This window comes from Oncorhynchus mykiss, chromosome 15 (assembly GCF_057628025.1).
Source record: "Oncorhynchus mykiss isolate SJ-2025 chromosome 15, ASM5762802v1, whole genome shotgun sequence".
Classification (NCBI taxonomy): domain Eukaryota; kingdom Metazoa; phylum Chordata; class Actinopteri; order Salmoniformes; family Salmonidae; genus Oncorhynchus; species Oncorhynchus mykiss.
The window spans coordinates 67870442-67897465 of NC_143036.1; the positions used below are offsets into that span (position 1 = coordinate 67870442).

A 27024-nucleotide genomic window follows, 5' to 3' on the forward strand; every position below is an offset into this window, starting at 1 on the left:
TTTCTTGTATTTTTATTTATTTACGGATAGCCAGTGGCACACTCCAACATCAGTTACGAACGAAGCATGTGAGTTTAGTCCTCCAGATCAGAGGCAGCAGGGATGAGCTCTAGAAAAGGACATGAACTAGACCATTTTCCTGTCCTGCTAAGCATTCAAAATGTAACAAGTACTTTTGGGTGTCATTCATACCGTAATCTGAAAATGTATGGCGTAAAACGTACATCATTTTCTTTAGAATGTAGTGAAGTAAAAGTAGTCAAAAAAATAAAGTAAAGATACCCCCAAAAACGACTTTAGTAATAATTTAATGTACTTTACACCACTGTGAATTTACCCAACAGACAAATCTTTTAAATGGATTTATTTCCCAGAAGCACCAGACGTGACCTATTGACTGTTGGGCTGTTAGTCCGGAAAAAGCGGGGGAAAAAGCTATTTCACGTCCCGTTATGATGAGGCACAAAGCCTTGGGGTTGGTTCGTGACAAGCCACCGCGGATGAGGCTGAGGTCAGCGCTGACATGTCGGCCATTTTCTCCTCAGCACCGAGGGGTCATGTATCAAATGAGAACCCCACATGACAGAAGAAGCATGCCACGGTGTCTAGTGTTGCCCAATTGCTGTCTAAGCGTGAACTGAACATCTCTAGCGCTGCCCAAACATTATGTAAGCATTAACCAAACGTTGCCGCTCATCCTCTGGTCAGGAACTGGGTCATGGTGGACGGTGGCCATCCAAAACCCATAGACTGAGGTCTTATTGATATGATTGACATGGAAAGTGGGAAAATAATACCCAGAGTAAGAACTTGACCCAGAATATCTTGAATTGTGTTGAGAGGGTATGCGTTGCAGAAAACTGTATTGCTGCAAGAATCTTTGTCTGAAGGTTTACTTTAGGAGACACACAGACACACAGACACACAGACAAAAAGAGTGAAACAAGCTGTAATTTACACTGTAAATGTAATATTAAAACGTGAATATAACAAAATCATATAGTATATAATATTAAGACCCAACCCGACCCTTTAAAAATAGCAGCTGTTATAGAGTTTACAGTATACAAGTTTATGAACAGAGTGACCATATATAGTAAAAAAACTATGTAAATAGACATTGGAAGTGGAAAATAGTTTTTTTTACACACACTACTTTACATCCTATTTACATAACAGTAAAATACACTCACAGATCTCTGCGCCAATTCTATTGTACACTATTGATTCCTGTCCACCTAAAAAAGGCACTGAACAGGTCAAATACTGTGAGATAGTTTAACCTAACACACTGAATATTTTAGGATATAGAAATTGGGTGAAATTCTAAGTCTTCTTAGGGGCCCAGTTTGAAGAGATCATTAGTCATACAGACACATCTGCTTTCTGTGATTATAAAAATGATGTCATGACTGGTTTTCAGCACTGAAATTATTACATTCCCCTATGTCATTACACTTACTGCATGTCAGTATTGTTAGAAGACAAATGACTGACAAAGTGGTATGTTTTGGAACACAACCCATACTTTTCATGTAATCCGTATGGCCATTCAGTGTACCTCCAATAATAATGATTGACAGAACATGTATCAAATAAAAAGCCGCCATAATCTTCACATCTTCTATTAGCGAGACGTGTCGCTTTGTCGACGTCAATCGCTGGCGCCCTCTCACGAGGGCCAGATGTATACAAATAAATAAATAGACTGCACACTACGTTCTAATCTGTTTAAATAGAAAACACAGTGTAGAGAGGAAGCAACTCCACTGACGTCTGGTGTGAGTGAGCCAAGGAAAGGCCCAGATCTATAAGACCTATTAAATAATACAGAGTGCCAGAAATACACTCAATAAGAAACTTCTAAATGTGTACTCTGACCACATAACGTACACGCAGCCCACCAGGGGCTAGTGTAGAGTTCCCTCAAAAACCGGAGACATGTTAGCCATGTAGGCTAACTGCTAACGTTTGGCTAAGTAACTGTTAGCATTAGCATTAGTTAGGTAATAGTTACTGAACAGGCTTTCCAAAAACAACCACTTGGTGAATGGAGAGAGTTAGGACCTGTCTAGAAACAACCTTTTGCTCATAGCCGCAATCTAATAGCCCTACTCCCCAGGGACTGGTGTAGAGCAGTGTATACCAACTCCAGTCCTCAAGTATCCCCAACAGCACACATTTTTGTTGTATCCCTGGACAATCCTGATTCAACTCGAGGTGGGCTTGACGATTAGCTGAAAAATTGAATCAGGTGTGCTTGTCTGGGTCCACAACAGAAATGTGTGCCGTTGGGGGCACTGGAGGACTGGAGTTGGTATACACTGCTCTACACCAGTACCTGGGGAGTAGGGCTATTAGCTTGCAAAAGGTTGTTTCTAGACAGGTCCTAACTCTCACCATTCACCAAGTGGTAACTTCTGAATGACTGAACTTCTAGCCATTACATCATGTGCCCTCAACGTGACCCAGTAGCCACGGACCGTACCAAGTCCTGTCTGGATCTCTCCTCGCATGGCTCTGGTTTTGGTTCTGATCAAATTCAAGTATTTTCCAGGAGACAATACTGAGTCATCCATACCATTCCTATTGTCTTGTGGGCGGAGTGAGAGAACACATCAATTCACCCATCTTTATGGCTTAAGAGTATTCATATATTTCACCCCAAAAAATAAGCTTTCCATGTCCTAGAAACTATTGTTTAGAAATGTTATTAAAGCTTATGCCTCAATCACAAAGACAGCGTCAATACATTTTGGTACAGAGGCAGTTGCAGTGTGTTCTTTGTGGTGCATACCTTGGATTTATCAAGGTATGCATCACATTGTATGCATAGACAGCTTGACAGAAATGGTAGCAGAAGGTGAATGTTGAACTTTTCTTGCACACAATCCAAATGATGCTAGGTACTACTTTGCATATTGACGCTATCAGTGTGATCAAGGCGTAACAACCTGGTCCTGCATTAATCAATTTGCATATTATAAGAATCCTTCATATCCTTTTCAGCCTCTCTGAACATGTCATTGTATTCCCAGCCTCTGAACATCCCAAAATATATTTTCCATTCATGGTGGTTTTCCCCTCCCAAAACTGAGGCGACGTCCAGCCACGAAGCCCCAACATGGCTACTTCCCATAAAGTCAGTTTCCTCATTCTTACATCTCCCAACCGTCTTGTTAGTTAGGCATCCTCTGTTGGAGAGATCATTCTCCAGCCTCCCGGCTTGTGGTACAGTCCTAAATATTCCACCCCTCCTCTTACAGTGCTGTGGTCAGTCCTGAATGCTCCACCCCTCCTCTTGCAGGCTAGTGGTACAGTCCTGAATGCTCCACCCCTCCTCTTGCAGGCTAGTGGTACAGTCCTGAATGCTCCACCCCTCCTCTTGCAGGCTAGTGGTACAGTCCTGAATGGAGCGGTTTGGTCTGTGCTTCTTCCAGTAGTTTTTCCTCCAACCTGGAGTAGTGTATGAAGACTTTGTGGATCCACCCCGAGTAGTAGGCCACATTGACGAAGATGGCGGGCCGCCGGGCCAGGGCACAGCCCCGGCCGTGGATGCTCACGCCCACGATGACTTTGCTCTCTCGCTCCTGACACACCAATGGGCCACCGTAGTCTCTCTGTGAGGGACAAACCAATAGCAGGTTAGCGTGGTGCTCATGCAGCCAATCAAAAGGCATTATGGTAGATATACTAATAGCTTGAAGTAATAACTGAGTCACACAATGTCGAGTCAATGCATGTTTCAGATAATTTAGAGTAATGTTTATGACGCTCACCTCACACACTCCCTGGTCTTTCCTTCCCCCGGCACACACTTTGCTGTCGGTGACAGGCAGGGTTTTGTTGTGGAGCTCAGAACACCAGTCGTTACTGACCATGGGCAGACTCACAGCTTTCAGTGCCCCCTCATATCCTGTCCCTGAACAGGAAGTAGCCGGAAATAAAGCAGGAAACAGTCAGTCTACTGTCCAAACACCATTTCACCATGTTCCAAACCTATAACCTTAGACAACATGTTTGTCTATATGGTGTCATTGTGGGGGACTTTACTCACACATTCGACACATGATTTCCTAAGGCCTCTTTTCCAAATATCATGGATCTCTTGATCCAATACCCCCCAATCTCTTCACCACACCATAGCATGAAACAGAGGTCATACAGAACACACTTAGTGGCCAGTTTACTAGGTACACCCATCTAGTACCCGGTCAGAACCCTTTTGCCTCCAGAACTGCCTCAATTCTTTGGGGAATTGGAAACATTGCTCAATTGGTATCAAGGGACCTAAAGTGTGCCAGGAAAACAGTCTCCACACCATTACACCACCACCACCAGCCTGTACCGTTGACGCCAGGCAGGATGGGGCCATGGACTCATGCTGCTTACGCCAAACCTGACTCTGCCATCAGCATGACGCAACAGGAACCAGGATTCATCTGACCAGATGATGTTTTTCCACTCCTTATTCACCAGTGTTGGTGATCGCGTGCTCACTGGGGACGTTTCTTCTTGTTTTTTGTTTGTTGCACCATTCTCAGTAAACCCTAGACACTGTTGTGGGTTAAAAGCCCAAGAGGCCAGCCGTTTCTGAGATACTGGACTTGGCAGGCCTGGCACCAACAATCATACCATGCTCAAAGTTGCTTTGGTCACTCGTTTTGCCCATTCTAACGTTCAGTCAAATAGTAACTTTATATAGCAAGCCACGGCCACGTGACTCACTGTCTGTAGGAGCAAAGCATTTTTGTGAATGGGGTCGTGTACCTAATAAACTGGCCATTGAGTGTATATAGATAATAAGACACCACACAGGGATAAGACACCACACAGGGATAAGACACCACACAGGGATAAGACACCACACAGGGATAAGACATAACACAGGAACAGTCATGTAGGGCAGTACCTTTGGTCTCTCCCCAGCCGTACATGAGACAGTTGGTTCCATCTGTGACCCCACAGCCTGCTACTGGGAGCTGGATGGTGAAGGCATGCTCAGAGAGAGGGGCAGGCCTAGGCGTGGACACATAAACACATGAATGAATAAATAAATGGTTGCTGTGCCTACAATGTATGATTGAGAAGGAATTCATGGATGGATGGATTGATTCTATTTTTAAAATGTATTTTACCAGGTAAGTAAAATGGCTGACTGACTGTCTCACTGAATGAATGAATGCTATTCTTACTTGGCCAGTTTGAGCAGGGCCAGGTTGGATCCCTCCGGGCCACAGACCACGTGTGCGATGCGGAGCCTGGGGTGGTCCAAGGACGAGTTGAGGTGAAGGAGGCCCACCTGTACACTGTACTCACTCAGGTCTGGAACACTGAGGACCACAGAGACTACTGTCAGGCACATTCCAAATAGGGTTGACCACACATTGACTAGTCAGTATAAACTGAACATAGTATAAGAGGTATAAGCTGAAGAAAAGATTGGCCACAGCTTGTCTAAACACTATAATACAATATAGTAAAATACAGTACTGCAGTATTCTACTCTATTCTCTGTATGAACACGTATCATTGGCCACATACTAACCACAGCTACCAGCATCACTAAACTGACAATAGACTATAGACTATAGAACTCCTCAGCATGCACTCTACAAACTCACTCAATCTGGCTCCTCAACTAACTGTGTTCAATGACCCACATACAGCACATTGCATAGTCAGCAACAAGCTACTGCACTAATGCTGATGCCAATGGCCACAGTCTTGATGGAAGGAAGGTTCTGTAATGTCGGCATGAGGAGTACAGCTAAACCACTCACTAGGAGTACAGCTAAACCACTCACTAGGAGTACAGCTAAACCACTCACTAGGAGTACAGCTAAACCACTCACTAGGAGTACAGCTAAACCACTCACTAGGAGTACAGCTAAACCACTCACTAGGAGTACAGCTAAACCACTCACTAGGAGTACAGCTAAACCACTCACTAGGAGTACAGCTAAACCACTCACTAGGAGTACAGCTAAACCACTCACGAGGAGCACAGCTAAACCGCTCACGAGGAGCACAGCTAAACCGCTCACGAGGAGCACAGCTAAACCGCTCACTAGGAGTACAGCTAAACCGCTCACTAGGAGTACAGCTAAACCGCCCACTAGGAGTACAGCTAAACCGCTCACTAGGAGTATAGCTAAACCACTCACTAGGAGTACAGCTAAACCACTCACTAGAATACCAAGCATGAACGATAAGAATGTGTTAGGAGCTTAACACAGTCTAGATGGGGAGGAAACAGTTCAGGTCTTATCTGATTGACAGACTCATCTTAAAGTTGGATTCATGCACTTAAGCCTTTTCATTATCTGTGGACGAGGCCTGGTTTGATTTGTTGCCAAAATGTCTCTCAAACGACTATGAAGTGATTGTAAGTTCACTGAATAAACTCTCCTTCTAAATGACCCTCTTATTACAGTGTGTCATCATAAGGCACAGGAGTTTTCCTGACCATAATATTACTTACCACAGACACTGTTCCTTTGTAAAGTGTCTTTAGGTTCTTGAAAAGCACTATACAAATCACGTTTTTTTTAAATTATTAATATTACTGGCCAATTCTTTGTTATGGCCTATAACTCGGGCTCAAAAACATTCTGACTACTGTTTGAAAACAAAACTCCTGGCCCAACCTCATATTTCTGGTGGACTATGATTGAGACAACGGCAAAAAGTAACAAAAACCTATTGAAAAAATGGGTGAAACGCAAAAACATAATCTAAAGCCCATACATCCATTAATACATTACATGGATCAAGGAGCTTTTCATTCAAACTGCTATTGCAGATCTGGACACAGTGACACGGTCTGGGCCCAGACGTTAAACAGATCTGTAGAGGCTGGAGCATCCTGGGCCATATCTCAGCTCTGCTGGGGCAGAGGGTCTGTCACTAGCTTTATCATAAACAGGATATGGGCAGGCTGCATCTTCACTTAGAATTGGATTGGGGGAAAAGAGAGGAAGGGAAGAGGGAGAGAGGGAGAGAGAGGAGGTGGTAGATGGAAGAGGGAGGGATGGAGAGAGTAGTAGGGAGAGGGAAAGATTGAGACAGAGTTGGAGGAAGAGGAAGAATAAAGAACTGATAGAGAAGCAGAGAGAACGAATAATACAGACTCCCCAGGTCTTTGTTTTAACTCTGTTTCCATTAAATCTATCTCTTCTCTCTCTTCTTCTCCCTATGCCTCCTACTGTCTCTCACCTCTGCTTTGAATGAGGGAAAAAAGAAAGTGAGAAAAAGATGGATGGAGAGATTACCAGGAGGAGAAGCACTGTTGATCCGTCAGCACCCATTCCTCTCGGATCAGCGAGCCCCCGCACCAGTGAGTGTTCCTGGGTAGGGAACAGGACATCATGATGAGCTTAGTCCCATGCTCTATAGACGCTGTTTGTACTGTATCCAACTCTTAATAAAAAAATACAGAAAATAAATATGTTTTACAGTCACACAGGTGCAGTGAAATGGGTTGTTTTACAGGGTCAGTCAAAGGAGTAAAGCACCCAAGAGAAATTAGGGTTAGGTGCCTTGCTTAACGACACAGACAGATTTTCCACCTTGACCTTTCGGTTACCGGCCCAACGCTCTAACTGCTAGGCTGTCTGCCGCCCTCTTCCATCCATGTCAAGTCATACAGTCAAACCTTGCAGTCCTCCTCAACATCTGGACATTCTTTCATAATGTGTATGGATCTGTCTCAAACAGCACCCCATTCCCTATTTAGTGCACTACCTTTGATTAGGGCCAATAAGACTCTGGTCAAAAGTAGTGCAAATAGGCTGAGATTTGGGACGAAACTTGTGAGGAGTAGATGGATCGTTATCCTGCATGGCACCAATAGAAAAGTTGGCATAAACACAGAGCAGAGATCACCAAAAGGTTGATCGTGATCGACAGGTCCAGGGCCGGACAGGAACAATAATTAGTCTCTGGTATTTTATCTACACCAGCCCACATCACAGCGCATGTCACCGACTCAGCCCCTCCCCATCGGGCCACCAGCTATGCAGAAACACACCATACCCCCTACACCCTGACCCAACACACCCTACCCCCTACACCCTGACCCAACACACCCTACCCCCTACACCCTGACCCAACACACCCTACCCCCTACACCCTGACACAACACACCCTACCCCCTACACCCTGACCCAACACACCCTACCCCCTACACCCTGACCCAACACACCCTACCCCCTACACCCTGACCCAACACACCCTACCCCCTACACCCTGACCCAACACACCCTACCCCCTACACCCTGACCCAACACACCCTACCCCCTACACCCTGACCCAACACACCCTACCCCCTACACCCTGACCCAACACACCCTACCCCCTACACCCTGACCCAACACACCCTACCCCCTACACCCTGACCCAACCCACCCTACCCCCTACACCCTGACCCAACACACCCTACCCCCAACACCCTGACCCAACACACCCTACCCCCTACACCCTGACCCAACACACCCTACCCCCTACACCCTGACCAAACACACCCTGACCCAACACACCCTACCCCCTACACCCTGACCAAACACACCCTACCCCCTACACACCCTACCCCCTACACCCTGACCAAACACACCCTACCCCCTACACCCTGACCAAACACACCCTACACCCTACACCCTGACCCAACACACCCTACCCCCTACACCCTGACCCAACCCCCTACACCCTGACCCAACCCCCTACACCCTGACCCTACCCCCTACACCCTGACCCTACCCCCTACACCCTGACCCAACACACCATACCCCCTACACCCTGACCCAACACCCCTACCCCCTATACACCCTGACCCAACCCCCTATACACCCTGACCCAACACACCCTACCCCCTATACACCCTGACCCAACCCCCTACACCCTGACCCAACACACCCTACCCCCTACACCCTGACCCCTACACCCTGACCCAACACACCCTACACCCTGACCCAACACACCCTACACACTGACCCAACACACCCTACACACTGACCCAACACACCCTACACCCTGACCCAACACACCCTACACCCTGACCCAACACACCCTACCCCCTACACCCTGACCCAACACACCCTACCCCCTACACCCTGACCCAACCCCCTACACCCTGACCCAACCCCCTACACCCTGACCCAACCCCCTACACCCTGACCCTACCCCCTACACCCTGACCCAACACACCATACCCCCTACACCCTGACCCAACACACCATACCCCCTACACCCTGACCCAACACACCCTACACCCTGACCCAACACACCCTGACCCAACACACCCTACACCCTGACCCAACACACCCTACACCCTGACCCAACACACCATACCCCCTACACCCTGACCCAACACACCATACCCCCTACACCCTGACCCAACACACCCTACACCCTGACCCAACACACCCTGACCCAACACACCCTACACCCTGACCCAACACACCCTACACCCTGACTCATTTTTACTGTGGATATTGATACTTTTGTACCTGTTTCCTCCAGCATCTTCACAAGGTCCTTTGCTGTTGTTCTAGGATTGATCTGTACTTTTCGCACCAAAGTACGTTCATCTCTAGGAGACAAAACGCGTCTCCTTCCTGCAGTATGACGGCTGAGTGGTCCCATGGTGTTTATACTTGCGTACCATTGTTTGTACAGATGAACGTGGTACATTGCCCCCAAGGATGAACCAGACTTGTGGAGGTCTACAATTTTTTTCCTGAGGTCTTGGCTGATTTCTTTTGATTTTTGGTGATGTCAATTAAAGAGGCACTGAGTTTGAAGGTAGGCCTTGAGATACATCCACATGTACCCCTCCAATTGACTGAAATTATGTTAATTAGCCTATCAGAAGCTTCTAATGCCATGACATAATTTTCTGGAATTTTCCAACCTGTTTAAAGGCACAATCAACTTAGTGTATGTAAACTTCTGACCCACTGTAATTGTGATACAGTGAATTATGAGTGAAATAATCTGTTTGCAAACAATTGTTGGAAAAATTACTTGTGTCATGCACAAAGTAGATGTCCTAACCGACTTGACAAAACTATAGTTTGTGAACAAGAAATTTGTGGAGTGGTTGAAAAACAAGTTTTAATGACTCCAACCTAAGTGTACGTAAACCTCCGACTTCAACTGTATGTAAAAAATAGCACTGGAGATAAAACAAACCACTATAACTGTTCCTCTGTCTGGAGATAAAACAAACCACTATAACTGTTCCTCTGTCTGGAGATACAACTCACCACTATAACTGTTCCTCTGTCTGGAGATACAACTCACCACTATAACTGTCCCTCTGTCTGGAGATACAACTCACCACTATAACTGTTCCTCTGTCTGGAGATACAACTCACCACTATAACTGTCCCTCTGTCTGGAGATACAACTCACCACTATAACTGTCCCTCTGTCTGGAGATACAACTCACCACTATAACTGTCCCTCTGTCTGGAGATACAACTCACCACTATAACTGTTCCTCTGTCTGGAGATACAACTCACCACTATAACTGTCCCTCTGTCTGGAGATACAACTCACCACTATAACTGTCCCTCTGTCTGGAGATACAACTCACCACTATAACTGTTCCTCTGTCTGGAGATACAACTCACCACTATAACTGTCCCTCTGTCTGGAGATACAACTCACCACTATAACTGTCCCTCTGTCTGGAGATACAACTCACCACTATAACTGTCCCTCTGTCTGGAGATACAACTCACCACTATAACTGTCCCTCTGTCTGGAGATACAACTCACCACTATAACTGTTCCTCTGTCTGGAGATACAACTCACCACTATAACTGTTCCTCTGTCTGGAGATACAACTCACCACTATAACTGTCCCTCTGTCTGGAGATACAACTCACCACTATAACTGCTCCTCTGATGGCTCGCTCATCACAGCAAAACAGGCACATGGCAGACACTTTCACTACAGGATTCATGAGGATAATGTAAAGCACTTTACTGTTTGACCAAATCATGGTTTTAGACACCCCCCCCAAAATAGGACATTTTGAGCGAGGTGACAATGTAGAATATGTTCTTTCTACGTTCATAAGCACCCTTTTTGTTTTTTATGATCCATGATCTTGGCTGTCTACCTCATGGTTTCCCAAACTCGGTCCTGAGACACATGTTGGTTTTTGCACAGCTGGTTGAAATAATCACAACTTTATGATGAGTTGGTAGTGCTAGGGCAAAAAACCAACATGTTCACCCGGGGAGGAGCAGGTCTCTTTGTTGATGCCGCGTTTGACTTTGAATATGAGTTTTTGTGACCGTAGCACAGCCAATCAGAAAACCGGGCTGGCCCATCTTGGTAAAGGGGCCACTGTATAAAAAATGAATTGCACAAAAATCTGTTAACAGGCCCATGGGCCGATGGCCATGTCACTTTTTCTGTTTTTATTTTTGATAATATGTGTCCATTTCGACCAAAAACTGGTCCAGCCCATGTGGCATTTGCCAGAATTGCCAGATGGCCAATTCGCCCCTGGACCGGTCGATCTCCAAGGCATTCCTTGGACTGTTTTTAATAGGTTCATGTTGAATAGGGTTTTGTTTTTTAAAGTCATATTTAAAACTGAATCTGAGGGGTAGATCTCAGCCTGCATTTTGACTCAGAAAGTGATCTTGGCTCAAAAAAGTTTGGTCACCACTGACAGAGTTTGACTCTAAGTAATGAGAGATGGAAAAGGGTTCCAGAGCAAAAAGCGGATAAAAACAGTACCAGAACTATATTGATTGATGTTGAAGTATCCAGTAACATGGGTAGTTTGAACATGGAAGAATGCATATGCTCAGCAGCCAATCATTTTGTCTCTGTGGTTTGTTTTTTTGTTATTATTTCATTTTTTTTCAAGTGTCCAAGTTTAACATGCCTATGTTACATGAGTCTTCAACTTCCATCAATGTTTTTATATTCATGTCTTCCCTCTATTTGTCTTTGAACAGAAGGATGCAGATACAGCACATAAAACACATGGGCATGTTAAGTCTTTCATACGACAAAGTTCACTAAACTCTTAGAAAAGAAAGGTGCCATCTAAAACCTAAAAAGGGTTCTTCAGAAGCAGAACCATTTTTGGTTCCAGGTAGAACACTTTTGGTTCAGGGTAGAATCCTTATGGGTTCCATGTAGAACCCTTTCCACAGAGGGTTCTACATGGAACCCAAAGGGGTTGTACCTGGGACCAAAAAGGGTGCTCCTACGGGGACAGCTGAAGAACCTTTTTGGAACCCTTTTTTGTAAGAATGTACAGCTGTGTTCTAGCACAAACATAGAGCTGCCAAAACGAATACACTTTAAGGACTTCATCTTCAGAGCAATAACAAAATGGCACTTTGCTGAAAAGTGTTTAGCGTAAAATGATAAAGCAGGAGCACTTGTTTGCCTTGCAAACCGACAGAAGACTCAAACTAGGTGTACCATGCTTATGTGATGAGTCACTTGGCCTGAGACCTCAATGCCTAGACTCCAGCTCAGCTGGCTGACCTAAGACACGTTAGCTCCCATAGCTAATGCCTTTTAGCTCTATTGGCTAACACTGTCCTGCACAAGAGACATGGGTTCAAACCCAGATTAGTCACGCATTCCGTAGTGGTGTTTCTGTGCATTCCGTAGTGGTGTTCCTGTGCATTCAGTAGGGGTGTTCCTGTGCAATCAGTAGGGGTGTTCCTGTGCATTCAGTAGGGGTGTTCCTGTGCATTCAGTAGGGATGTTCTTGTGCATTCAGTAGCGTTGTTCCTGTGCATTCAGTAGTGATGTTCCTGTGCATTCAGTAGCGTTGTTCCTGTGCATTCAGTAGTGATGTTCCTGTGCATTCAGTAGTGATGTTCCTGTGCATTCAATAGTGGCGTTCCTGTGCATTCAATAGTGGCGTTCCTGTGCATTCAATAGTGGTGTTCCTGTGCATTCAGTAGGGGAGTTCCTGTGCATTCAGTAGTGATGTTCCTGTGCATTCAATAGTGGCGTTCCTGTGCATTCAATAGTGGCGTTCCTGTGCATTCAGTAGTGGCGTTCCTGTGCATTCAGTAGCGTTGTTCCTGTGCATTCAGTAGTGATGTTCCTGTGCATTCAGTAGCGTTGTTCCTGTGCATTCAGTAGTGATGTTCCTGTGCATTCAATAGTGATGTTCCTGTGCATTCAATAGTGGCGTTCCTGTGCATTCAATAGTGGTGTTCCTGTGCATTCAGTAGTGATGTTCCTGTGCATTCAGTAATGATGTTCCTGTGCATTCAATAGTGGCGTTCCTGTGCATTCAATAGTGGCGTTCCTGTGCATTCAGTAGGGGAGTTCCTGTGAACTTAGTAGGGGTGTTCCTGTGCATTCAGCGATGGTGTTCCTGTGTAGAGGAGGGCTCTTACCCTTTCTGGATGCTGACAACCCAGCTACCATCCTTAGCCTTGTGGACCTGGGCCCCTCCAACAATCCGGGTGGTCTTGTGGATGAAGCAGGATGTCTTAGACACGAGAGAGATGCCTTGGGGTAAGAGAGAAGACAATTCTGGGTTAGACTCTGGGGAAATATTTTAACTTTCTATTATTACTGAAGAAGAGAGTATACTTGGTCCAGGGTCAACTACATTGAACGGCAGCGGGAGTGATCAGTTATCCAGCCAAGCATGAACCCTGGTAATAAATAAACTGTACAGCTATAAGAGAAAGTTAGGAATAGAGAGAGAGAGAGAGAGAGAGAGAGAGAGAGAGAGAGAGAGAGAGAGAAGGTGAATAGTAAGCAAGAGAATGCTACATTAATATGACACTCACTTCTTGGGTGGGCAGAGATGTTCGGAGACTTATCACCTGAAACAAAACAATTCAACAATTCAACACACGGACCTCACAAAGACAGGACATGACATATTTCACATGAACTCACTCAACATTAACATACAAAGCACGCAACCTCAACTCCCCTCTTCAAAACTATTCCAACCATTTAGTCCTAGCTCAAATTATCTCTGCATCTATCTGCATTGCATTTGGGCGGCTATATTGAATTGAACCCACAGCAAATACATTTCCTCCAGTCAAGCTCCCAAAAACTTTACGGATCGACATGTTTACATTACAGAGATATAACCGCGAGGCCACTTGAAAAAGCTCCCCATCAATGTGAACTGATTACAGTCCGCCAAGATGATATAGGGTACAACAAAAACAAATCACTAAACTCTGAATCAGTGAATGGCTTTGCAGATAATAAAAGCGGTCTGGATGAGATTCGACATCTGTTGGGAATTAGAGTGTGTCCATTCTGTGCCAGCTAGCTGAATGAAATCACTGCACTAAGCCATAACATAACTGTAACAAGTGATGTGAGTAAGTGAAGCTTTGCAGCAAATTTCAGTCGTTAGACTATGTAATTCATTGTAGTGTTACAAATGTGCAATAATCCCGTCAACGGAAACGTCACAAACAAAACGACAGCTGTATTACTCATTGTTATGTTCCCCAGTTTCTGTGTTGTGGTTTGTGTATTCGTATGTATGTGTGTGTTACAGGATGGCTTCCTGAAATTTCCCCAAGCAGCTGATTGGTCGGCTCCCATTGCTAATTGGAGAGCTGACCCCGCCCCCTCGTCAGGAAACAGCTGTCTTCAAATACAGACTCCTTCTGAAACAATATAAGGCCGTGTTCTTTTGCTCAGAAGAGAGATGATTGCTGAGAGAATAGAGCTGAGGGAGAGGATTGTGTCCTGTGTTGATTGTGTCCTGTGTTGATTGTGTCCTGTGTTGATTGTGTCCTGTGCTGATTGTGTCCTGTGTTGATTGTGTCCTGTGTTGATTGTGTCCTGTGCTGATTGTATCCTGTGCTGATTGTATCCTGTGTTGATTGTTGCTGGGGAGCTGATGGGTAAATTCTGTGTTAGTTGTTGCTCAGAGACAGGTTTTTGTTAAGTATTGTGTAGCTGCTGCTTCTGATGTGTGTGTGCCAATAGGATGCAGTGGTTTTGATTATTGAAATTGTTTTTGTTATTCTGTTTTTGTTCCCAGGGGGGAAGGGGAAGGCACCTTGGGAGTGCTTAGGCAAGAGGCCCGAGGGCATACATATACCCGTAGTGTATATACTCTCTCTATGCACACTAGGTAAGACCTGGGCGGACCACCCCCTGTAATTTGGCTTAGTGTGCCAGGTGGTGCTAGTTAGGTAAGTTGTGGGTAGGCAGGTAAGGTAGGAGAGGGTAGGTTAGGTAAGTAGTGGGTAGGCAGGTAAGGTAAGTTGTGGGTAGGCAGGTAAGGTAGGAGAGGGTAGGTTAGGTAAGTAGTGGGTAGGCAGGTAAGGTAGGTTAGGTGGGTAGGCAGGTAAGGTAGGAGAGGGTAGGTTAGGTAGGTAGTGGGTAGGCAGGTAAGGTAGGAGAGGGTAGGTTAGGTAGGTAGTGGGTAGGCAGGTAAGGTAGGAGAGGGTAGGTTAGGTAGGTAGTGGGTAGACAGGTAAGGTAGGAGAGGGTAGGTTAGGTAAGTAGTGGGTAGACAGGTAAGGTAGGAGAGGGTAAGTTAGGTAAGTAGTGGGTAGGCAGGTAAGGTAGGAGAGGGGGCTTTGACATTTACTTTCTTTGCTTTGGTTCCGTCCAGCTCCTTTTCCCAAAAAATATCAATGTGATGGAATAAATTCCCTGTAAATGGTACCGATCTCTGCCTTTGTCATCCTTACTTGCACCTACAGTCCCATACCTCTTTCACTCCACGGGAAGTTGAGTTGTAGCAGGGTGTTGCGTTCCCTCTTCCTAGAGGCGTACGTAACACTCATGGAACTAAGATCATTGCTGTGTTGATGTCCCATAAGATTGAGTGAACAACACAGAGTTATGAGTGTAGCTAGACTTCTTAAATGACATTCAGTAACTGAAGACGAAGCATCATCTGATGATTGGGCCGCTGATGAGACCTACTGGTCGGAACTCAGGTCTTCTGTGCACGACAATACTATTTTAACTGTCTGAGCTAAAGCCTAGGCACTAGCTCAGGGAGCAAACACAAGACGATGTTACTCACCACACGAGCATGGCTGACGTAACCATCTCCATTATTGATTACTTGACATGTATGGTCGATGTAGGATAGATGAAGGGTCGATGTAGGAGTGTATAGCGGATGAGACAGAGATTGGATGAAGACAGTGTTTTGTATTCTTACAGCGTTTGAGCTTGCAGTAGTCCCATGGGATAGAGGGGTCCGTAGTGTGACACCAGGGACCGTGCTTATCCTGGTCTGGATTCCTACACAGGTTCCTCTCCAGACCCACACTGGATTCTCCACTGGAAAACACAACATATGTGAGGACACATGCAGAAGCACACACACAGAGACACATACTGTAGATACACATATACTGTATGTAGACACGCACACATACACATGGAAAAGTCTGACGCCATAACTGCATTCAGGTTGGAAACTTTGACTCAGCTGTTACTTTCGGGGCAGTGAATCCTCAGAGTTCCAGCTATGCAGAGGCCTTACAAGGAAGCAAAGCAGTTTTGTGGAGAGTGCTCCGGGGAATATTAAAGTATGCAATCCCAGCAATCACAAGGAAGAAGCTACAGACTCAACTTAAAGATACAGTCCAAACACTGGAAACGTGGACTCAAGATCTGGTCGTATACTTCACTGCACATAGACTAAACCGAGCCTAAACAGATGCCTTCGGTAGTCTTGTTGAAATAGCAATTCCAGTCCTTCAGTTTCATACATTCAAATAATTGGAATGTCTTTAGATGTGATCAATTTGTTGGAGGGCTTGGATCAGGATTGACTGGTACCCTCAGACAAACACAATGTGAGGAGAGGGGGAAACCGATTTGTCAGCCAGTGTGAAGATAATTTCACTTCCCCCGCCAATGTTAAACAAGCTGTAACCTTTACGCCATTTTTCTGCGCCGACCCCTTGACCTTGTGCGAGGGGCAGACTCGCTGGCTGCGGGCCCAGGAGGGAAGCTGATTGGCTTTGATCTGCCGGGCCGTGGAAGCACTTCCTGGGGTCACGGGTCAGCTCTGGCACATGTCCATCTGTCGCTGCCATTTTGGCTTTTAAATTCCTTTAAATTAAGCATTTCTAACAGCCAGGGCCAACGTTAGCTATGGTACTTTAGCATGGGGGCACACGGATGTGGAGAGAGGGGCAGACTATGCCCCCCTCCAGGGTGGCGTGTTCTGGAAGTTCTGGAAGCACCGTAAGGCTTCCTCTCTGTCAGCTAGAAAAATAATAGCAGGCCCAGAACTGACCCGGGTGGGGCCCCTGATTTCCTGTCGTTGTTTGTTTTCACGGCTTAAATTTATTCATTTACAAGGGGATTTTCTCTAAGCACCGGGAAATACCTCGTCAATAAACAGTTAATCGAAAAAGCCAGAGAATTTGAAAGAATGTCAACGAAACCTTCCCATACATTGCTTGAACCCATAGTTTGACTTTTTCTCATGCGAATATGGATTGAGAGGTAAGTTCCAGTTGTGTGTGTAATGTATGAGGTTTACTGTACCTGTTGCTATGATTTGCCCAGAGTCCGCAGGGAATTCCTGATCTGGTCTTGGATAAATTGCCTGTGTAATTCCCTCCATTGCCCTCATAACAATCTGGGACAGACAGAGATAGAGAGAAGGAGAAAATAAAACACGGAGTAGTCTTAAACCGACCCTATATGTGGTTTATTGAGATAACCATCTACAGTCTCTTTCGCTCTCTCCCACAGACACGAACGCACGCACACACACAGCTATACCCACAGTGTAGAACAAAACGTGTTGATTCAACGTAAAATTGTTAGGCTACCAGCTGCAATAGGATTGTTAGTTTGTTCAACAGAAATGTTGTTGAGCAAAACTCACAATCCTATTGCAGCTGGTTGCCTTACAATTGTACATTGAATCAACATGTTTTTGTGTGCGTATGTCCACTGAGACAACATTCTGATATTGATGCCATCGTAAAAAAATCACGTTGAAACAGGCTCGATTTGTGGTTTGGATTTATTTAACATGTTGTGCCAATCTATAATTGGTGGTTCCCAAATGGAATAAAAGAGCCAGGAAGATTTCTCCCCAGTATTGGCTGTTGCTAAGCGGAACCAGAGGTACCTGTAGTGACCAAAGCACTCTCTTTTCCTCCAGAAAGCTCTTTTGAAATGCAAAGCATAGACATGTATGAGTGAGAGAGAATTCCAGCAAACGTTGAATTGCTGTCTGACCATTTGTTGTTTCTTCTTGTAATTTGAGGAAAATTAATTTGTAGGGCAAACAAACCAAAACCAAACATGCCCAAAAGAATGCCAGTCGTCTGTTTCAGTAAGGGACCACAGCTCATTCTCAATATATTGCAGCTGAAGTTTAGAGGTCAATTGCAAATACAGTACATAGCAGCCATACAACCGATTACACCACATATCTAGTCATTCACATAGCATACAGTATATTGTTTAAACATCCGTACCATGCACATACAGTTGAAGTCGGAAGTTTACATTTACTAGGGTTGGAGTCATTACAACTCGTTTTTCAAACACTCCACAAATGTCTTGTTAACAAACTATAGTTTTGTCAAGTCGGTTAAGACATCTACAAGTCATTTTTCCAACAATTGTTTACAAACAGATTATTTCACTTATAATTCAATGCATCACAATTCCAGTGGGTCAGAAGTTTACATACACTAAGTTGACTGTGCCTTTTAAACAGCTTGGAAAATTCCAGAAAATGGTGTCATGGCTTTAGAAGCTTCTGATAGGCTAATTTTGAGTAAATTGGAGGTGTACCTGTGGATATATTTCAAGGCCTACCTTCAAACTCAGTGCCTCTTTGCTTGAAATAATGGAAAATCAAAAGAAATCAGCCAAGACCTCAGAAACAAAATGTAGACCTCCTCAAGTCTGGTTGATCCTTGGGAGCAATTTCCAAACGCCTGAATGTACCACGTTCATCTGTACAAACAATGGTACGCAAGTATAAACACCATGAGACCAAGCAGCCGTCATACCGCTCAGGAAGGAGACGCGTTCTGTCTCCTAGAGATGAACGTACTTTGGTACGAAAGGTGCAAATCAATCCCAGAAAAACAGCAAAGGACCTTGTGAAGATGCTGGAGGAAACATAGGACTCGTTTTACTGTGGATATAGATCCTTTTGTACCTATCGACATAACCTGAAAGGCCGCTCAGCAAGGAAGAAGCCACTGCTCCAAAACCGCCATAGTCAGACTACGGTTTGTAACTGCACATGGGGACAAAGATTGTACTTTTTGGAGAAATGTCCTCTGTTCTGATGAAACAAAATATAACTGTTTGGCCATAATGACCATCGTTATGTTTAGAGGAAAAAGGGGGAGACTTGCAAGCCGAAGAACACCATCCCAACCGTGAAGCACAGGGGTGGCAGCATCATGTTGTGGTGGTGCTTTGCTGCAGGAGGGACTGGTGCACTTCACAAAATAGATGGTATCATGAGGGAGGATAATTATGTGGATATATTGAAGCAACATCTCAAGACATCAGTCAGGAAGTTAAAACTTGGTTGCAAATGTGTCTTTCAAATGGACAATGACCCCAAAAATACTTCCAAAGCTGTGGCAAAATGGTTTAAGGACAACAAAGTCAAGGTATTGGAATGGCCATCACAAAGCCCTGACCTCAATCCTATAGAAAATGTGTGGGCAGAACTGAAAAAGCGTGTGCGAGCAAGGAAGCCTACAAACCTGACTCAGTTACACCAGCTCTGTCAGGAGGAATGGGCCAAAATTCACCCAACTTATTGTGGGAAGCTTGTGGAAGGCTATCCGAAACGTTTAACCCAAGTTAAACAATTTAAAGGCAACGCTACCAAATACTACTTGAGTGTATGTAAACTTCTGACCCACTGGGAATGTGATGAAATAAATAAAATCTGAAATAAATCATTCTCTCTCCTATTTTTCTGACATTTCACATTCTTAAAATAAAGTGGTGATCCTAACTGACCTAAGACAGGGATATTTTACTAGGACAAAACGTCAGGAATTGTGAAAAACTGAGTTTAAATGTATTTGGCTGAGGTGTATGTAAACTTCCGACTTCAAATGTATATACATTTTTTGCTGATTAATGTGTACATACTGCATGTGGATTTTTGTAAATTCAATATTATTATTAATGTAGATGTTGATGTGGGAGAACCATAACACAACATGTAATTCTGGGTGTACTAAGTGAATAAAGGTGGTGATGGTTCTAATGTATTGCATGGGGCCAGTCTGCTGTGTGGTGTTGTGTCTCAGTAGAATCAATAATTGGCATGCTCAACACAATCGTCCTTCCATCAAAGTCTTTCGGTGCCGGGTTGGAGGAGCATGTGGAAAACAAAACTGTGTCTCACCTTCTGTGTCGATGTTCTCTGTCTCACACCGGGGTATATGGGTGCAGAAGGCTAGTCTCTGGTTAGGATCTGTAGTGAAGCACCATGGGATCTCTGCACCATCTGGGTTCCGACAGTAGTTCTCTCTCAGGTCTCTGTGATGTAAGAGAGAGATACGTACACACCGGTTAAATAGCGGCTTCCCACGTGGACATACGTAATAATATGACTGTATGTGTCCGTTTCCCTATATTTCTCGTACCAGTGACAGACACAAAAGAAAACCCATGTGGGTATTGAATGGCATCACTCACTTGCACTTGTAGTTCTGCGGGCTGTAGGTGTGGTTATGGGGGAACTGGGAGTCCCAGCGTTGACATGTGACGCCCGATGGGGTGACACTCACAGTACCGTGGTAACTCTGTCCCTGCTCCCTGAAACACGACGATGTAGCATCCACATCAGGGTCATTACCTGGGTCTGAGACAGAGAGGGGGAGAAGAAGAAGGAAGTTGAGAGAGAGGGATGAAAACAGAGAGAGGGGGGTGGGTATAGGGACAAGAGAGAGAGAGAAAGAGGATTTAGGATGAGAGATGAGCGATAGATAAGATGATAGACAGAAAGAAGAATGTAAAGAGGTTGACAGGGGAGAAACCAGACAGAGAAGGCAGGAGGGAGAGAGAGAGAAACCAGACAGAGAAGACAGGAGGGAGAGAGATGGAGAAGCCAGACAGAGAAGACAGTAGGGAGAGAGATGGAGAAACCAGACAGAGAGATAGAGAGAGATGGAGAAGCCAGACAGAGAAGACAGGAGGGAGAGAGATGGAGAAACCAGACAGAGAGATAGAGAGAGATGGAGAAACCAGACAGAGAGATGGAGAAACCAGACAGAGAAGACAGGAGGGAGAGAGATGGAGAAACCAGACAGAGAATACAGGAGGGAGAGAGATGGAGAACCCAGACAGAGAATACAGGAGGGAGAGAGATGGAGAAACCAGACAGGGAATACAGGAGGGAGAGAGAGAGAAACCAGACAGGGAATATAGGAGGGAGAGAGAGAGAAACCAGACAGAGAATACAGGAGGGAGAGAGAGAGAAACCAGACAGAGAATACAGGAGGGAGAGAGAGAGAACCCAGACAGAGAAGACAGGAGGGAGAGAGAGAGAAACCAGACAGAGAATACAGGAGGGAGAGAGATGGAGAACCCAGACAGAGAATACAGGAGGGAGAGAGATGGAGAAACCAGACAGGGAATACAGGAGGGAGAGAGAGAAACCAGACAGGGAATATAGGAGGGAGAGAGAGAGAAACCAGACAGAGAATACAGGAGGGAGAGAGAGAGAAACCAGACAGAGAATACAGGAGGGAGAGAGAGAGAACCCAGACAGAGAAGACAGGAGGGAGAGAGAGAGAAACCAGACAGAGAAGACAGGAGGGAGAGAGAGAGAGAAACCAGACAGAAAAGACAGGAGGGAGAGGGAGAAACCAGACAGAGAAGACAGGAGGGAGAGGGAGAAACCAGACAGAGAAGACAAGAGGGAGAGAGATGGAGAAACCAGACAGAGAAGGCAGCAGGGAGAGAGAGAGAAACCAGACAGAGAAGGCAGCAGGGAGAGAGAGAGAGAAACCAGACAAAGAAGGCAGGAGGGAGAGAGAGAAACCAGACAGAGAAGGCAGCAGGGAGAGAGAGAGAGACCAGACAGAGGAGGCAGGAGGGAGATGGAGAAACCAGACAGAGAAGACAGGAGGGAGAGAGATGGAGAAACCAGACAGAGAAGACAGGAGGGAGAGAAATGGAGAAACCATACAGAGAAGACAGGAGGGAGAGAGAGAAACCATACAGAGAAGGCAGCAGGGAGAGAGAGAGAGAAACCAGACAAAGAAGGCAGGAGGGAGAGAGGGGCAGGAAGGAGGGATAAAGAAAAGAGGGAGAGAGGGAAAAGAAAGATGAATCTCAGAGAATGGGTCATGTTTAGCCTAGAGACGAATGACCATAAACAGTCAGTACAGATGTTGGATCTTAATTTGACCAGCATTATCGAAGCAAAATAATCCTGTTTAGTCCATAATGTTGCTTGATCGGTGGTTAGGCTATTAGCTGGGTAAACGTTTTTTGAAAAAAGATGAAAAGTGCAATACTGTTAATATACTGTGTGTGCAAGATTTCATTGAACTTATGTAAATCACAAACCTCTGCATTTTCCACGGTGCAGGAAAATGCAGAGGTTTGGGATTTACATAAGTAAAATAAGAGTGATCAAATTAACAGCCTACATCTGTAGTACTGTATGGCCTATAATCTGTCTATTTATCCAAAACAGTGGTGCCCCACCACGAGACATACCGAAACCAACACTACAACAGACCACAGACTGACATTATGAGACTAATGGGAATGGGCTGTAGCCAACTCTTCTATCTCTGTCATGCCATTCAATAAACGAACACGTAGAGTACTAGGCTAATTGCACAAACAGACTGGACAGCCAGGGTAGGTTATAGGGTATTGGGTATCACATATCTGAGTGTCAGGACAAAGTGGTTATAAAAACAGATGAAGAGTATCTGAAAATCTGAGTTTCTGATATCCAACAGATTTTTGGGAGAGTTTAGACAGGTTTAGTTTGGGCATCTTTCTCCGTTAAGTACTAAAATACTTAAGTACTTTTCAAACATAGCTCTCAAAGCTCTACAAAAGGCTACAAAAAGGGAATATCTACTATCTAGCATCTGCAAATCCCCTCTATCCTATACTGTACTGGCCTCGTTCATGGTGTACAGTGTACCATACCAGGTTTTGGCAGGAGGAACATGCATGTGTGGGTTGAGCCTAGCTAGATCCCTATTGCTTGGGTAGCTTGGCCTCTTACATGTGTGACTGTAAGGGTGGGTTACTGTAACGAAGGGCTGATGGATGTGGTACTCACCGCCAAGCCAAACAACCCTGCATTCAGCCTGCTTAACAAGGCTTTCTGGCCCTCTGGCCTCCAAAAAAACGATCCCGAAAGACCTCTGAGCTCCGCTTTTTCATGTTACAGTGTACAGGGACGGATTTATCGGAATTTCTGCAACCCCTCCGGATTTGTGGGATTTGTGCTTCTATACTGTTTGAGAAATGAGCCGCGAACAGAAAAAAAGGAAGGGAATGTTTGGAGAGGAGGACAGAAGGAGGATGTTCTTTTGGCTTGATGTAATGCATGCCGGCATCTAACGTCGGGTCACCTTTGTTATCTACAGGTTAGGCAGCGCAGAATCCATCTGGACAAATTATTTTTTACTCCCCGGTTGTAAATCACGGCCCTCAGCCGGGGGGGGGGGGGGGGCCGTGGGCTCAAGGTCAGTGTTGAACATCCCTTTGGATGAAGAATATCAAACTGTCTAAAAGTGGTTTCTATCCTCTCTCATCACACACACACACACACAGGATGTCATGTCACGCACATGCAAGTATGCAGGCACACAGACAAACAGCGAACTCCCCAACACACTAGCACGCCCTCTCATCCCCCCCATCTAGTCAGGTCCTCAGTTGTAGTGCCAGGGTTTCAGTGGACCTTGCTTTCTACAACACTTCTGACAATCTGTTATGGTTTCAACATCCATGATGTTACAACTGTGGCGCCTGTGTGTTCTGTTGATAACAATGATGAACATTACTCCCAATGCCTCCCAATCTATTGGAACTATCTGTGTCAGTAGCTATTCAGCCATTTTGGCTACCCCCCTACAGTTAATATATTTCATAAGGGTGAATCATAATTTCCACTTAAAGTGAAATTTCTAGTTAGTCTTCCATTGTCATCAATGCATGACTAAGGATGAGTTTACACAAGCAACCCAATTGTGATCTTTTGCCCAATTATTGGCAAAAGGAGCTGATCTGACTGGTGAAAATACCAATTAGTGGAAAAAGATCAGAATTAAGCTGCCTGTGTAAACCCAGCCTTAGTAAAAATTTGAAGTGGAAGTTTTAAACCGTCAAACTCTTCCTCCCCTGCAGTTGACAAATACAGCCCACTTGGCCTCACTCTGAGGTAAATAGCTTTCAGCTTAGAGGCACATGAAAAACTAAATATCCCAAACAAAGCCTCTCCCTGTCTCCTTTGGAAGGCTCCTATACTTATCTCGTTATCCCCCCAAACCACCATTGTGGCCCCTCTACCAAAAAAAACTTTGGCACTCTCAAAACCACAACCCGGACCTCCCTAAAACCACCACTTCAATCACAGTGGTTGCCCTCGCAAAAGAGGTTTCTAACCTCAAGGCTCTTTCCTGGTTAAATAAAGTTAGAAAGCCCCTCTACAGACTCAGTGTGGTCCACTCTCTTCCCTTCTGATCACAGTAGAATCCCCATACAGATAAATACATAGAAATATTGAAGAGTTCTATTGAATTCTGTGGGAGTCTCGTATTCTGTTCCACTGCTAGGAAGGACTAATGGGGGAGATTATGGTTTGTTTAGTGAAGTTGTATGGGCATATATACAGTGAGGGAAAAAAGTATTTGATCCCCTGCTGATTTTGTAACGACAAAGACATGATCAGTCTATCGTTTTAATGGTAGGTTTATTTGAACAGTGAGAGACAGAATAACAACAACAAAATCCAGAAAAACGCATGTCAAAAACGTTATAAATTGATTTGCATTTTAATGAGGGAAATAAGTATTTGACCCCCTCTCAATCAGAAAGATTTCTGGCTCCCAGGTGTCTTTTATACAGGTAACAAGCTGAGATTAGGAGCGCACTCTTAAAGGGAGTGCTCCTAATCTCAGTTTGTTACCTGTATAAAAGACACCTGTCCACAGAAGCAATCAATTAATCAGATTCCAAACTCTCCACCATGGCCAAGACCAAAGAGCTCTCCAAGGATGTCAGGGACAAGATTGTAGACGTACACAAGGCTGGAATGGGCTACAAGACCATCGCCAAGCAGCTTGGTGAGAAGGTGACAACAGTTGGTGCGATTATTTGCAAATGGAAGAAACACAAAAGAACTGGCAATCTCCCTCGGCCTGGGGCTCCATGCAAGATCTCACCTCGTGGAGTTGCAATGATCATGAGAACAGTAAGGAATCAGCCCAGAACTACACGGGAAATCTTGTCAATGATCTCAAGGCAGCTGGGACCATAGTCACCAAGAAAACAATTGGTAACACACTATGCCGTGAAGGAGGGAAATCCTGCAGCGCCCGCAAGGCCCCCCTGCTCAAGAAAGCACATATACATGCCTGTCTGAAGTTTGCCAATGAACATCTGAATGATTCAGAGGACAACTGGGTGAAAGTGTTGTGGTCAGATGAGACCAAAATGTAGCTCTTTGGCATCAACTCAACTCGCCGTGTTTGGAGGAGGAGGAATGCTGCCTATGACCCCAAGAACACCATCCCCACCGTCAAACATGGAGGTGGAAACATTATGCTTTGGGGGTGTTTTTCTGCTAAGGGGACAGGACAACTCCACCGCATCAAAGGGACGATGGACGGGGCCATCTACCGTTAAATCTTGGGTGAGAACCTCCTTCCCTCAGCCAGGGCATTGAAAATGGGTCGTGGATGGGTATTCCAGCATGACAATGACCCAAAACACACGGCCAAGGCAACAAAGGAGTGGCTCAAGAAGAAGCACATTAAGGTCCTGGAGTGGCCTAGCCAGTCTCCAGACCTTAATCCCATAGAAAATCTGTGGAGGGAGCTGAAGGTTCGAGTTGCCAAACGTCAGCCTCGAAACCTTAATGACTTGGAAAAGATCTGCAAAGAGGAGTGGGACAAAATTCCTCCTGAGATGTGTGCAAACCTGGTGGCCAACTACAAGAAACATCTGACCTCTGTGATTGCCAACAAGGGTTTTGCCACCAAGTACTAAGTCATGTTTTGCAGAGGGGTCACATACTTGTTTCCCTCATTAAAATGCAAATCAATTTTTTACATTTTTGACATGTGTTTTTCTGGATTTTTGTTGTTGTTATTCTGTCTCTCACTGTTCAAATAAACGTACCATTAAAATTATAGACCAATCATTTCTTTGTCAGTGGGTAAACGTACAAAATCAGCAGGGGATCAAATACTTTTTTCCCTCACTGTAGGGAATAGGGAATGTGTGTGAGAGAATGGAGAAGTATTGGGAGGGACAGGGGCCCCCTCTCTCAACGAGGGAGCTGTGACATCGCATTAATGAGGATCCGGACGAGGTGTGTGTGTGTAAGAAAATGTGTACCATCCACTATTCTTTACTATGTGAGTGCTTCCTGCTCCACCTCGACCCAACACAACCCAACAGAACACAACAGAACCCAACAGAACAATATGCTGAGACCACAAAACCAGACTGATTATCTAACATGTCTGTCCTTCCACATTCTAAGCGTTGGTATGCCATACCAGTATCATTAGACAGTCGTTAGACATTAGACATTTCACTATTTGGGATAAAGAGGAAGACAGTAGAAAGTGCACACACTCACCACACACACTGATGTTGCAGTACTCCCAGGGTGTTTGTGGGTCCATGGTGTAACACCACGGACGCAAACGGTTGTCCGGATTCCGACAGTAGTTGTCATTCAGCCCTTTATCAGGGTACCTGTGAAGAAAAATATGAAAAAAAAATGAAAGAGACAGAGACAGAGAGAGTTATGCTACATGGGTTCATCTCCTGTGTATTAGGATAGAGGGA

The 27024-nt window shown here is 45.0% G+C and overlaps 1 protein-coding gene across 1 annotated transcript in view; it reads right to left on the reverse strand.

The window, feature by feature from the left end:
- Positions 1–933: 933 nt before the first annotated feature.
- LOC118938825 (hepatocyte growth factor) overlaps positions 934–27024 on the reverse strand; it is a 42948-nt gene continuing 16857 nt past the window's right edge. The window contains exons 7-18 of the mRNA XM_090199125.1: positions 26813–26931; positions 20665–20830; positions 20372–20505; positions 17512–17605; positions 16169–16290; positions 13800–13835; positions 13398–13512; positions 7275–7349; positions 5196–5333; positions 4913–5019; positions 3780–3922; positions 934–3620 (exon numbers count right to left, since the gene is read on the reverse strand). Of these exons, the coding sequence (XP_090055251.1) occupies positions 3393–3620; positions 3780–3922; positions 4913–5019; positions 5196–5333; positions 7275–7349; positions 13398–13512; positions 13800–13835; positions 16169–16290; positions 17512–17605; positions 20372–20505; positions 20665–20830; positions 26813–26931 (1477 nt within the window). The 3' untranslated portion in view covers positions 934–3392. The remainder of the gene's footprint in view (positions 3621–3779; positions 3923–4912; positions 5020–5195; positions 5334–7274; positions 7350–13397; positions 13513–13799; positions 13836–16168; positions 16291–17511; positions 17606–20371; positions 20506–20664; positions 20831–26812; positions 26932–27024) is intronic.